The sequence below is a fragment of the Thunnus thynnus genome, chromosome 21 (assembly GCF_963924715.1).
Source record: "Thunnus thynnus chromosome 21, fThuThy2.1, whole genome shotgun sequence".
Taxonomy (NCBI): Eukaryota; Metazoa; Chordata; class Actinopteri; order Scombriformes; family Scombridae; genus Thunnus; species Thunnus thynnus.
Genome location: NC_089537.1, coordinates 10,917,698 through 10,931,279, shown reverse-complemented (window position 1 = coordinate 10,931,279; position 13,582 = coordinate 10,917,698). Strand labels below are relative to the sequence as shown.

At 42.4% G+C, this 13,582-nt stretch overlaps 1 protein-coding gene across 1 annotated transcript; it reads right to left on the bottom strand.

Annotated features, from left to right (window-relative positions):
• Positions 1-1,396: 1,396 nt before the first annotated feature.
• On the bottom strand, positions 1,397-10,379 carry shha (sonic hedgehog signaling molecule a). Its single transcript, XM_067578454.1, has 3 exons — positions 9,603-10,379; positions 5,233-5,494; positions 1,397-3,173 (listed from the first exon to the last, which is right to left on the bottom strand). The coding sequence occupies exons 1-3, from the start codon at positions 9,900-9,902 to the stop codon at positions 2,491-2,493; spliced, it is 1,245 nt and encodes a 414-aa protein (XP_067434555.1). The 5' UTR covers positions 9,903-10,379; the 3' UTR covers positions 1,397-2,490.
• Positions 10,380-13,582: the final 3,203 nt, after the last annotated feature.

Genomic DNA, 13,582 nt, shown 5'->3' with positions numbered 1-13,582 from the left:
ACTGAGGGCCCCCAGAGGGATTAGAGGAGGCTCTGTTTACCTGCTCTGAGGAATGCTGCCCTGCGCGGACGCTTTTGTATCTGTCAGGGACCCAAGGTCACAGTGCCGGGAGAGATGGGCCACTTTGTCCCTCACCAAGTTTCCACCTCACAATATCAACAACAAAACACAATGTGGGCGACCTGAGAGAAGGAAATGGAATTCCTGCTCATGTTGCAACAGTGTTCAGAAACTCAGGTTCAATGGCCTCTTTTACCTTTGATAAGTCTGGGTGAAGGATGGGTTTGATCACTTGAGGGATGTTGTAATTGAGAAGATTTTACATGACATAATTTGAATTTAAATGTATTCTCTAAACTTCCTTTGTGCTTGTGCTCCTTACTAGACCTGTGTTATTTAATTATTCAGTCTATCGTGTAAAGTAGGATCACGTTTTAAATAGTCAGAGTGAGCCTACAAACTCAAAAATCTGCCATATATTCATTTATTTCTTAGCTGATTCATACAAAGCAGCTGCTGCTCCTCTGTGCCTGTGAGTTTTGTCAGATTTCACATGAAAGTATTCACAACTCCTTGCTGAAGAATCCTTTTTACAGCATTTCCAGCTGCTGCCAACCAGCAGTACCGCTGACACGCCACATGGTGTCGCCCTTGTACAACTTAATAACACGGCTACTGAGGGGGAGAAAGTGATGCTGTAATCAATTTAAGACAACCAATACCACATCACATCTCAAAGAGGACAAAAAATACATCAATACAACGTCACTATTGTCTGCTACGTACACTGTGAGTTCGTAAGAAAATATTGTAGGATTATAGTGATTTCTAAAGACTAACACATGTTGTGATTTAAACTAAAATGAATGTATTCCTTCTTTTTTTGGATGTAAAGGAGGATCTGACCTCAACCAGCAGACACCGAGAAGCAGATTGAGGGCCAACAAACACACTTCTGTTTAATTTGTCTGCATGTTAGAAGTTATTTGCGGAGGGCAAACCTCGTTAAATTTGACATGGGCTCTCAACATTTCGCAAGCATGCAATAGGTTTTTCAAAGCGCAATATTCTCCATTTTGTAGAAGCTGCCAACCAGAGCGAAATACTTTAGCTCTCCCAGAAGACTAAAACTCATTCAATAACCTTAAAAATCATTCTTATACACTTATTATAACCATTGTTTTCATCACCCAAAATGAATGCTCAGTTCGTTATAAAAGATAATTGTGCCAAATGGGAAAATAACTTAACAGGTGATAGCTGATTTATACACTGATGATGTGTTCCAGGAACTAATCTAAGACCTTAATTTGGCTGGGAAATGCCTCATAATGTGATTTAAATGTTCCTCTTTGTGTTTCCTGTGAAGCTCAGTCAGACAAAGACATGTAACAACTGCAAGTTTGAAGATTTTCTTTATCTCATTTTGTAATAAACATATAAATAATAAACTCTAGACATTTTTTTGACACATCGCCCTGTTATGAAAGTTAACTGGTATGGTCTGGCTATATAGACTATCCAAACTGTGCATCTGCCGCAGGTCATTTCTATAAAACTATCTCCCTATTACAAAATATGAAAAGAAAAATACATTTTTAGTACATTTACAGGAGTTACTTATTAATTTATTTAACGAAACTGTTTCAGTACTACTTTAACTGTTACTGAATTGTCAGAATCTGCATTTTAATATTTTTCTCAGAAGAAAACAGAAAAAATAGAAACACAAACAAAAAGAAAAAAGCAGAGAATGCAGACATGAGGCAGAATATCTGTCCCTCTCCGACAACTTAAACCAACAGTTTCCAAAATCATAAAATTCTTAATAAACCAAGCAGTACAAGATTTTCCAATACTTTCCCAACTACTGTATTTAAATTAAAATATATTCTCATATCTTACACTATTTCAAATAACGAAATGTGATTCGGTAGCGATCTGTCAAAATCTAATTTACAATTCTGTGTATAAAAATATAATTTATGGAACCCCGCGAAGTTTGTTCTCCCCAAAATATAACAGTCAGTTGCACATATATGCACATATGAACATTACAACCTGTCAAAGTTAGCTCCTTTCTACATGGTCTTCTTTCTCTTTGCGCTTTTTTTCTTCTCTTTTTCATTTTTTTTTTTCATTTTTTTCTCCATTTTTTTCATTCATTTTTTTTTTTGCATTTGAGATATACAAAAATAGATTATGCACAATTTGCTGCTCACACCCTCTCAGAATCCATTTGTGTGACAGACAGCAGCGAGTTCACGTGAGAATAAATTATTCAAAGAGAAACTTTTTAAGGCTCCGTTCATTCTTTGAAAGGGGACACATCATAGAAAAGTCACTGAAATAAATATCCCAACTCCGCTGGGGCCTTTGTCTTGTTTGTTTGTTCTTTTTTAATTATTATTATTATTTTATTTTTTTAATCTACTGAATAGTTCGTGTGTCCTACATTTAAAGTCTCACTCTGCTCCTGTAGTGGAGGTTTCAACTCGAGTATACTGACATCCCAAGTGGATGGATCGAGTGGCTGTCCAAGAGCCATGTTCCTAATTGATAAAGGATCTTGGAGTACCAGTGCACTCCGTCGTTCTGTGCACTGACTTGTGGCTGGGAACTAAAAAGCAACGAGGACACCCAGTGGGCGAGCCTGACAGGTGCCAGGGCCCAGTGCGCCAGGTCGTGGTCTTCGATCACTGCGTAACAGGACGCAAGGACCTGGTCCACCACGACGGTCCCCTGCACGGTCACCGGCGCAAACGAGCCCTCGTGCTCTTGCGTGTAAATCCGTTTTACGGTCACAGGCACGAGTCGATTTCGCTCGTCATCGAAGACGAACACCTTTTGCCCACGTTGGACTTCACTCGCAAAGATCGCCGACCTCCTCTCCTCCGCGTCCGTGGAGTTGTGGCCGACGAAGAGGAGGTGCGCCGCAGTGAGGGTGATTTTCTGGCCGGAGTCGGTTTCGATCACATAGAAGAGCCTCCTGGTCGTCGAGTCTTGGTCTATGAACATGATGAAGTCTGTGTAAATCGGGTTTCCATGGTCATCTGCTGCCAGGACTTTGTCGCCGGGTTGGAGGTCTTTAACCGCCTTCATGGATCCATCCTGCATGGTGACTGAAGAGGAGCCTGGGAAGCAGCCACCAGATTTTGCTGCCACTGAGTTTTCTGTTGAAATAAAAGATTATATTGTTACATAACTGAAGTTTAGGCAAAAAAAACATGCTTTCACACCAGAAAATGAGAAAATGTTTATTAAGAATCCATTGTGGTTCCCTAAGATTATTTTAAAACACCTTAAAGACTCCTAAAATGTTCCAAACCAACAATATTTCAAACTTTTAGGACTTTTGAAAATAAAATAAATCACACCTGCTTTCATTACAGTTCCAGGACCACCGCCCTATTCAAAAGACCATTCAAGAACCCCCCCTTTTCTGTGCGTATGTGTATTTTTTTTTTTCTTCCTTCCTCCACATCGTGGTGGGCCATATGCATTTTGCATAATGATGCCTGTCGGCTCCTCCATGCCAAATGCGTATTGGCTTGGCCCACGTTGTCTGAGACGAGAAAACTGAAAGCCTTGGCTCATCTATTCTTAATTAAAAAACCCAATAAAGAGCAGGCATTGTTATTCTAAATCAGCTTGTGGATCGAGCTACTCTCGGTAAAGAACACTTACGCCTTTCCCAGCTACTCTTCCCATATTTACTCAGGTGCAGAAACCTCTATGTGACAATTCACACAAATAGGCGACTCACAACTACTATTTACCCAGTGGAGCCACTTTTCCAAGCCTCTCGAGTTGTAGATTTGAATTTAAATGAGGGTCCGGACTCTTAAATGCTTTCTGTTGTGCAACATCAATGTCCCTCTTTCTACCACCTCTCCCTGCTTTGTTGTCAGTCTTGATGACAATAATTTTGGCCTTGGTGGAGCTCTTCACATACCAGTCTCTAGGATCACACTGTCCTGCACACAGAAAAAGGGGGTTTCCTACTCAGAATTTGGGGCTTTTAATCTTCTTTTAAGATTCCCGAGCATGAAATAAGGTGACAACTGAAAACCAGATTTACCCCCAAATCCTTTTGGTAAAGTCGCATGACCCCTAATGACACGTCGGCCTGGCCCATAGTGTGATCTAAAAAAGTGTGTGTTGAATGATAAATAAGGGATTTATCAATTTAAAAAAGAGCCATGGCTCATCAATCAGTGTGAGGAAATATTTTCCAAACCCCATAGGTGTCCTGTAGCTTAGTGGAGGCCTCAGAGGTAGATTATTTTAGCCAAAAAAATAACCCACAAAGAAGGTTTTAAAATAAAAAAGTGGTTGTCAAAGCTAATATAAATGAGATCTGGGGGTGGGAAAAGGTTTAACGGGAAAGTTCTTAAGTTTTCTCGTATATAACCGAATACAAACTGTTCCCCCAATTTAAAACTATCAACATAACTTGAAGCAGCTTATTTTGGTTTCTGCTCATGTGCAAAAATCCAGAGAACAATAACGACGTTTGCTATTCTAGGTCACATCGAGAAGCCTTGTTAGATTATGGACGTGGTTCCCACCAGGAGACAGTGTGGGGCGATGTAAGATCAAGAAATAAGCTGCATGGGAAATGCTCATAACGCCACAGGCTGGGATGTGCCCATACATCATTCATAGAAAAATATATTTACAATTTCATAATGCAGAAAAAATCTCACTCTTTCTCTCTTTCACTCCAGTTAAGCTCATAAAATAGATTTTAGTAGTTAATTGTTTTGATTAATCATTAATTGATGGCTAATAATAGCAAAGTGTTGATGCGTAAATTGGCCAAAACTTTCTCTTTTTTTTCTTAACGAGATTTAAACTCATTTTATAAACTTTCCAGTGTCAAGCTTAGTATCCCGCAGCCTATATGTTGCAAACAACTCATCACCGGAAGCAGGGGATTTGGAAACTTGGTTTCATCCTCAACTTGGTTGAGGTCTGAATTCCTCACATCACGCATGGAAAATAATCTAGTTGACCTCTCCCCTTCTCGCAGCTGATAAAACTCTGCTTTTTGCATGAAACTTATGTAAAAGATAAAGCAACGCTGCAGCTTCCCCGAGCTGCACCTGCTCTTCTAAATGATTACAATCGCTCCTGATGTGAAATGCGCACTGGTGATAGATTTTTCCCCCCTGTGCGCACACATGAACAGAACAATTGAGTGGTTTCCCCTCTCGCCCTGCAGCATACCTGCTTTCACAGAGCAGTGGATGTGGGCTTTCGATTCATAGTAGACCCAGTCGAATCCGGCTTCCACCGCTAGCCTGGACAGAGTGCCGTATTTGCTCTTGTCTCTGTCCGAGGTGGTGATGTCCACTGCTCTGCCCTCGTAGTGAAGCGACTCCTCGAAGTGGTGTCCGTCCTCGTCCCAGCCCTCGGTGACCCGCAGCTTCACCCCGGGCCACTGGTTCATCACTGAGATGGCCAGCGAGTTCAGCTTGTCTTTACATCTCTGCGGGAAGGAGGAATGGATCAGTTTGTTACTTGTTGTGTCATACAGTATGTTGGGTGTTTTCAGTCATATAAGCTGTCCAGGAGACGAAAAGCTTTTATTACATTGGCACAATTTCTGTTATCAAAAAGAGGAGGTGCTCATAAGTGACTAAATATACACATATCATCTTTTGATCAGAGAAATGTTGGACCACATGCGCCACACATGATGTTTTGTCTCTTCTTGAAAGATCCCTGGTATGTTTGCTTGATCTCTGCTTTGTCCATTAAATCGTAATAACAATTAAAAATCGATTTGGACTCGCTGAAGCCTCATCCTCACCTTTCCACCCCTCCCCACCTGACGCTCCTGATTCCTCCCAGCTGCAGGAACTGAACTGCAAAGGTGGTCGAGCAGCTCTGATCCTTGAATGTGAGCTTGCATTTCTCAGTGTGAGCAGCAGCGTCAGAGGGCACATCTCGGATAAGAAAGCTGCTGATGAAATATTGATAAGGCAGCGCATTCGCTTCACTGGCCTATAACATATGGGGCTTCAGTCTTGGAAAGGTGCGAGCAGCGTCCCTTTCTATCAAAAAGTATTGCATTGAGCACAACATGCATTGCATTAGGAATTCATGAGTTTGTAGCTATTAGGCCACGAAATGACCGAGTCCTTTGTTGGTTGCAAGTTGTCTGTTTTCTTTAAATAAATAATTGATATGCAGATGATATGAAGATGATCTCCAAGAGCAGCTGCTGCCTTAAAATATCTGGAGTTTGTCTTATAAATAAATCGTCGCACCCCAACCTCTCCGCGCGCTCTCAATGAAGATGCTTGGCCTTCTCCAAGACAACTATTCTCAACACTCAACCAATATGTCAAATAAAACATCACAAAGAGTCTTTTCAGTCCAACCGCGGAGGGAAACTTTCATTATTCTTCTCCTGCAAAGTCTTGGAAACGTGACATGCCTCCTTAAGTCGAGGTGTTTTGCCTGCTGACTGACAGACTTGTGAAATATCCAAGGATGGTATAGGCACACAGAGAAACGTCTATATGTGTGTGTGAACCACTGTCTTTCCCCCCTTATGGACAGCCTATGCGTCCTAAAGCAAGAATGTTCACACAGACCCAAAAACTCGTATAACAAAAAAAAGGGGGGAAAAAGGGCTTCCACATATATCAGTGGCTGATTTATGAGGATATCACACTTGTAGAATGTGATGAATACAAAACATCCCTCCCCAAAAAAAACCTCCCACATTCTGAGTGGGATTGTCGGAGTCAAGAGCCGTAAAGCTTAACCTATTTATTAATTCATTAGGTCGTGTGCCGCAAATCAAGCCAAATTCTGCTCAGCCACCGTGAAGCCCAGCAGGGCGCCCCGGACCGGCGCTTTGTGCTCGGGGTAAAGTTGTTCAACAGCCTCCCTCTTAATCTTTTCACAAATTATTTGGTTAGAGGAAACACTTATCAGCTACCTGTCAGTGCAAACAAGCCGCCAGCTCATCTCTTTTCCGACTCGTTTGCACTGTGGGCAGAGACTGCAGTGTCCCAACAGTACTACACTGCAAAAAATCCACTTTTAAAAGCTATTCAAGCTAGTATTGGAGCTTAGTCTCTTTTTTTAGTGTAAAATATGAAATCTGCCAGTCGGGCTGCCATAGTTTTACCTGTTTAAAAAAGGGAATTTTCTTCACTTTCATTTTCTTATCACAAGATCCACCCAACACCTTATGCTGCTTCACAAGTTGTCTCTTTAATTTTATTTAAATATGTCAAACTTCATTAAAAATACGTGGAATTAGGAGTTTGAGCAGACATGAAACTTCACCTCTCCTATGGGGTACATTGCAACTCATTCAACTCACAAATATATCCTTAACACTGAATATGACGCTGTAATTTGTGGACAAGATGGACATTTTTGCAGCTCAGCCTCCAGAGTGGTGCTCTTATTCATCTGTAAATGTCTGTAAAAACGCCTCTTTTGGCAACTCTCCCCGGAGTGAGATGTGTCTTAATGGTTGAGGGAGGTAGTGGTACAAACGCTCCTTCAAATCAGACTATGGAGTTTACCAGGCTTTGCTAGACTGCAGTGAATTCATTCTGTGATTTGTTCATTTATTGCACACACTTTAGGAAGCTACTGCAGCCACATGCCTCATTTCATGTATAAACATAACTTCTGTTTAACAAGGAGAAGTCCACTACATTATTGCGTAAAAAACCGTGCGTAAAAGCTCACAGGATTCATGCGTAAAGCCGTGGAAGAGCGCAAGAATCGTTGGCACAGCGTTAATCCCCATGTGATAATGCTTATGCCACTGGCAGAGTAGCCAGTACAAAACAGCAACAACCCCAGTCTTTTAGATGCATATATTTCAATGTCATGTACGATAAGGACAAGCTCACCTGTTTTAATTACTATGGCCTCCCGCTGACCAAAGGTCATAAGTTCAAATTGCGTTTCAGGCTCAGTGAGGGGCGTTTAACAGCCCTTTCATGTACATTTCACACAGTTGTTGTGTTTTCTATAAACGCTGGGATGCTGAACGGAAAAGGGATGATGAAGCAGAAGCTATAACCACCGGCCTCATTTAAAATAAATCTTTAAAACAGAAAGTAACCCCCAATCATTGCTAATAATAGGCCCCAAAATTGGACAAACCTAAGCCACAGACGCCCCATACAATCCCCTTTTGTCTGAGTGACTCTCGCCTTGTTAGTATGATTTGATACAGACCTGTAAACACAGCAGTTTATACAGCAGGTGGTGCGTTTTACTGAGATTGGAAGCATTGCAGGCAGATGTTACTCTATATTCTCAGAAATGAATAAAATACCGGTGAAATCAAACTATTCTTGTTTTTGCTGGAGACTCTGGGAAGACTGAGGATACGTGGGGGGTCCCTGAACCTCACTTTGGGCATCACATCACCACGCGACTGTAATTTCATGATGTCTGTGTTTGAGAGCCTATAGGTGTATCACAGAGGGAGATGTGGGGAGGGCTGAGAGGGACGCCGAGACCGCACGCACAGTGAATATTTCATCGGAGCTCGTGCCCATGGATGGTGCGAGGCACGGGTTCAGGGACTCCGGCGCGCGCCTGGCTTCATCACCAGCAGCACCACCACCATCACCACCGGCATTTTATTATTACTGAGCCAATATCACCCAAGCGCTTTTAATAATTCACCAGCATCTAAGTGCTAAAAGTCATGCTGAAGAGACGCGGCATCCTGCAGCCTGGAGAGAAATCAAGCCATCTCTGCGATGTATTGTGAGGCTCGTTTTATATGTACAGAACGAGTTATGAGCTTTGATAACTAACAGCCTACATGGGCATTGAGTATTTTTTATTTTAAACATGTCATCTTCCATGCATTTGCGTTTGTGTAAGGCATCATCACTCATGTGCGCCCTGCTCTTATACATGACCGAGTCCCACCCATTTATGAAGTCCTGATAGTGTTCAGAACACTCTCAAAGAAATATCACCGCTTTCATGCACTGATGCACACCATGCGAAAGGCTAAATTACAGCAGCCTGTGCGAGAAAATGTCTGAATGAGCCACGCCATGCCCGAATAAGCCCGGCTGTTTGAAGCGGTGCGCATCTCCAGCTCTCTGCTGGAATAAAGAAAAATGCGCTTAAAACAAGCTGTAATATAACGCGTGAATAGGCAACAAATTCTGGATGTCTTCATAAAATGTAAGTTAATGTGAATGTGCGCCTGTAAGACAACAAATAGAGCCTCACATAGATACAAATATAGATATGAGGAGAGGGGCACATTAATATTTTAAATACACTGTCACAATCATGAAGGCCGAGTGTCCTGACTGTCCGCCTGCACATCACTTCTCCAGCTGGATTTCTACATTCGCTTCAAGCCTGCAGCTTTTAAAAAAAAAAAAAAAAAAACTCCCATGCTGGTGCATAAAGCGCATCTGCTTTTACAGTGAAGTTAAAAGGCTCAGTGTGAAGAGTTCAGCAGCGGGTAGAACAGACTTCACTTAAGGTGCGCAATCAGTCTGACAAGGAGGTTGTTGCAGTGCGCAGTGATGGTGCGTTAGGAGACGGGCAGTGGGGGGAAAAAGGTTATTCTGTCTCCTTACCTGAGTCATTAGCCTGTCGGCACCAGTGTTCTCCTCATCCTTGAATATGATGTCTGTGTTATAATTGGGAGTCAGTTCTTTAAATCGCTCGGAGTTTCTTGTGATCTTGCCTTCGTATCTGCCGCTTGCCCCGAGGGTCTTCTCCGCCACGTTGGGGATGAACTGCTTGTACGCAAGAGGTGTCAGCTTCTTCGGGTGTCTTCTCCTGCCGTAGCCCCTGCCCGGTCCGCATCCCATCCCAGAGGACACCAAGGACAAGCAGATGAGACCGACCAATACGATTCTGGTCCAGAGCAGCATTTTTGTCCTTTAAGATCTCAAACGAGTCGCCGCTGCTATCTCTACCGTCTGCCTCTCCCGGCTCTCGCAATGCCCTTGTCTCCTCCTCTACTTCGCCTTCGCCTGGTCTCTACCGTGGCAGGTGCGGAAATGAACGCCTCAGACAAATGGTAATAACGGGGCACATCGAAGGAGGGTTAAAAAAAAGTAGCGAGGGAATTAAAAGCCACGGGATCTCTAGTCGAGCTGCAGCCGCTTGTGTGAGGCGACCGCTTTTACTGCTTTGTATTATAGCACCGATCTATAGCAGGGGAGGGACTTGATTGGCTCGCCTAGACAAACCCTCCTGATGTTATCCCACAAAAAAATCTTAAAAGATTTCTTCCACCTGAGGGTTAGCCTGTGTCGCGGGGAGGAGGGGCTGTTCCATGGGAAAACATCAATTATAAACCGTCTTTTTTTTCACCCTCCCATTTTCCAGATTTCACAGGAAAGGCAGGGCAGACAGGGGCACTTGCACAGTACTCAAATCTGAAACAGTGTAGTTAGGTGAAGTGATTTCAGTGTGTGCGGTAACTGAAGCGCGTCTGGAAGAACTTTCCGCACAGAATGCATTTCCCAGAAGAATTGAACTGCCTGTGAACAGGCACTGCGCACGCTTGTGCCGGATGATTATGCGGTGTCCCTGTACTTATCAAATAAATAAATAAGCATATTACACAGTTTCCTTACTGTCTAATTTGGTAGATTGGTGGATTTAAATGCAAAATGCCTTCTAACACTGTTCCTCCTATAAAACAGCCAAATGCCACCATGACTACGCACGAAAGTTACTTTGGAGACGTTTTGCACAATTTAAATCAAAGTCTAAAGAAATCTGAGCAGATATAACATAGTTTACCTTTAGGTCTGACACTACACATACTCGTGTAACTCTGTCATACTCAAGGAAACTTTGTTAGAGTGCACTGATATCTGTGCAGTGCCCACACTGTGCGTCCTCGTTTCGCCGTCTCTTTTTGCGCGTCAAAGCGTGTATTCTATTCTTTTAATGATTGTTACGTCCGTTTAAAAAATCTAAACCTATATAAGTACATATTGTTGCACCATTTTGAAGTTGACTCCTTGAGAAAGACAATAGCAACGGGTCAGACTTGTATATTAGTAGATGAGGCTGCAGAAAGCGTTTTCCAGGCCTAATCTTAACGGAAGTAGTGTATTTAGTGCGTAAAATGTACTGCGTGTGTGTGTTAAGGGCCAAGAATCACCCACAAATTCTCCAGATTCAGGCTTGTTACTGTATTCACTGGCCTATGTAAGTGGCCAAAGTATGTTTTGTGTGTATAACTGCAACTTTCTCTTGTACTCTCTCCTTTAATGGAGTAGGAGTGTTGGGGAGAGGTCCTCCCTGGATTCATGGCAGCACTTCTGTCATCAATTCTCTACTTGCAGAAGAACATTTCCAGTTCAAACAGTACAAATTTCAATCACCAACATCCCTGTGCTGTTTTTAGCCTTACACATGTTTATATTGTCCTGTGATGAGAGCCAATTAAGAAGTGTTTTGGTGCTGGTATGTGTTGATTGCACATGAAACACCTCTAAATCCACATACAAGGCATATTAGTGAAGACAAAAACAGATATCTAAAATGTTTCAGGAAGGAAAATTACTTGTGTGATAACAATCCAACTGTTAGAGTAATTACAGGAAGACGGGCTGTTTTGGGGCAACTTAGGCTCTCATCACACTGACAGTGTGGCACAGGTGCTCTGAAGTGTGAGGACAGATATGCCAGCCTTTGGTGTGGCTTCAGTCTCATTAAACCTCAATCTGGCTGACCTCCAGTCTGGTGTTCACTGTCTGTGCCAGGCTTGTGGCACTGTGAGACTACCTGCCGCTCACTGAGACCATGAACATCAAGTCTTGGCCAAAAGATGGCTGGTGCTCTTGGCAAGCCGCTGCGTAACCCCAACCAGGTTACTCGACTACTAGTGGTAGCTTTCAGTCTACCTATCTCTGAATTCCCTCTGTTTTTGCCAAATGTCATGGAGATTCTCAAGACGTCTTCTTCAGACACATTTCAGCAGCTGTCTCTGCAGAGGTGCTGTTCAAACACTGAGCTGACAGCAGTTGTGGTGCCCTGAGGGACACCAGAGGCGCTGTTTGGCCTCAGGTCAGTCTTGGTTCAGGTGTCACAGCTCTGAGATAAAAACCTGGCATGCCACACAAACACCTCAAAACCACACAGAGGGGAAAACATGAGGCAGGAAGAGTCCTCAGAGGTCTCAGTCGACACAAAGGATGCAGAGTGTAGTAATAATAATCATCATCATCGTCTTTATAATCATAATTGACTGTAAAGTGCTCCTTATAAATGAACTTAGTGACAAAATGTGATGGTACGTGGAATTAATAATGCAGAAATTGTGATAAATAATGCATCCTAAAGAGCAAGGTGTGCTGATGTGACAGACTGAATTTGAACTTAAATTTCTCCCACTGAGGAAACCAACCATCTATCAGCCAGACCTGGGGCAAATAGCATTTGCAAACATTACACTTCATTGTTTGGTTTTTGGCCTCCTTCAGTGCCAGGCGGGTGGAGTTTGCAACTAAAAGCAATAGAAATCACAGCAGACAGTTTAGACAATTAATCATAGTATCTAAAGTCAATTTAGTATATGTAAAACGTATCTGATGCTGTCTAAACAAACCCAAACAGCTGAGAGCAAACACAAAACAATAGTTGCAACACCTGCTTATACCTGTTCAAGACTTAAACAGGGTTACTCCTGTTTATGCTGAGATGCAAACATTCAGTCATAGAGTGAACACACAAGCAAGAATAACATAATCACACACCAATGGACAATTTAGAGTTTGCATTTCAGCTTCAAAATGGCCATTTTCAGTTTGCAGGCTGGTTTTGAGAGATTTTAATAAGCCCAACAAACCACAAAGGAGCACATAATCTCTAAATTCAAACAAGCAAACTAGAAATTTTCACCTGACAACAACATTATCCAAGTTGTTTGGAAGCCTTTCTGATATAAAGAGCCATCTGAACATCTAAAAACAAAGTATTCTTTCAGGTCTCGACTGCCGTGAACACCCCCCGAAATTTTCAGACGTGTACTGCTTTGTGACATTTCGTTACTGACCTTGGGTTTTGCATATGAAGGTGACACAGCAAAAGTGAGGCTGATTTTATGAAATAATTCTGGAGGGATTGAGGGCATTACACAATTCCATTAAGAAGCCTGTTGCATGTGATGGCTAATCCAGTGTGAGGCGTGAAAACGGCCAATGAGTCATCAGTTTTTTGGCTCCCTGTGTGTCACATTAAAACTTCTACCCCTGAAATGTACACACCTTACATCCCTTCACATCACCCTCTACCCACTCTGACACATCTGCTGCATAACATAGTCTTTAAAGGAAAAAAAAAAAAAAAGCTCCCTCTTCATCTTGACATTTAAGGGAATTAACAGATATGCTTCAAATCAGACTAAATCCACACCCATGTTTGATTTCTTGTGCCACAGTCTTGATCAAGCATGAGCGAGATGCAACTAGAAGTGGTTGAGCGGAGTTTTACCAGTGTAAGTCCCCCCAATTACTGCTTTAAAGCCTCCTCCTGTCTGAATGTTTTGTAACATTGTTAGACGGATTAGGACTACAGAATAATCACGCACAAA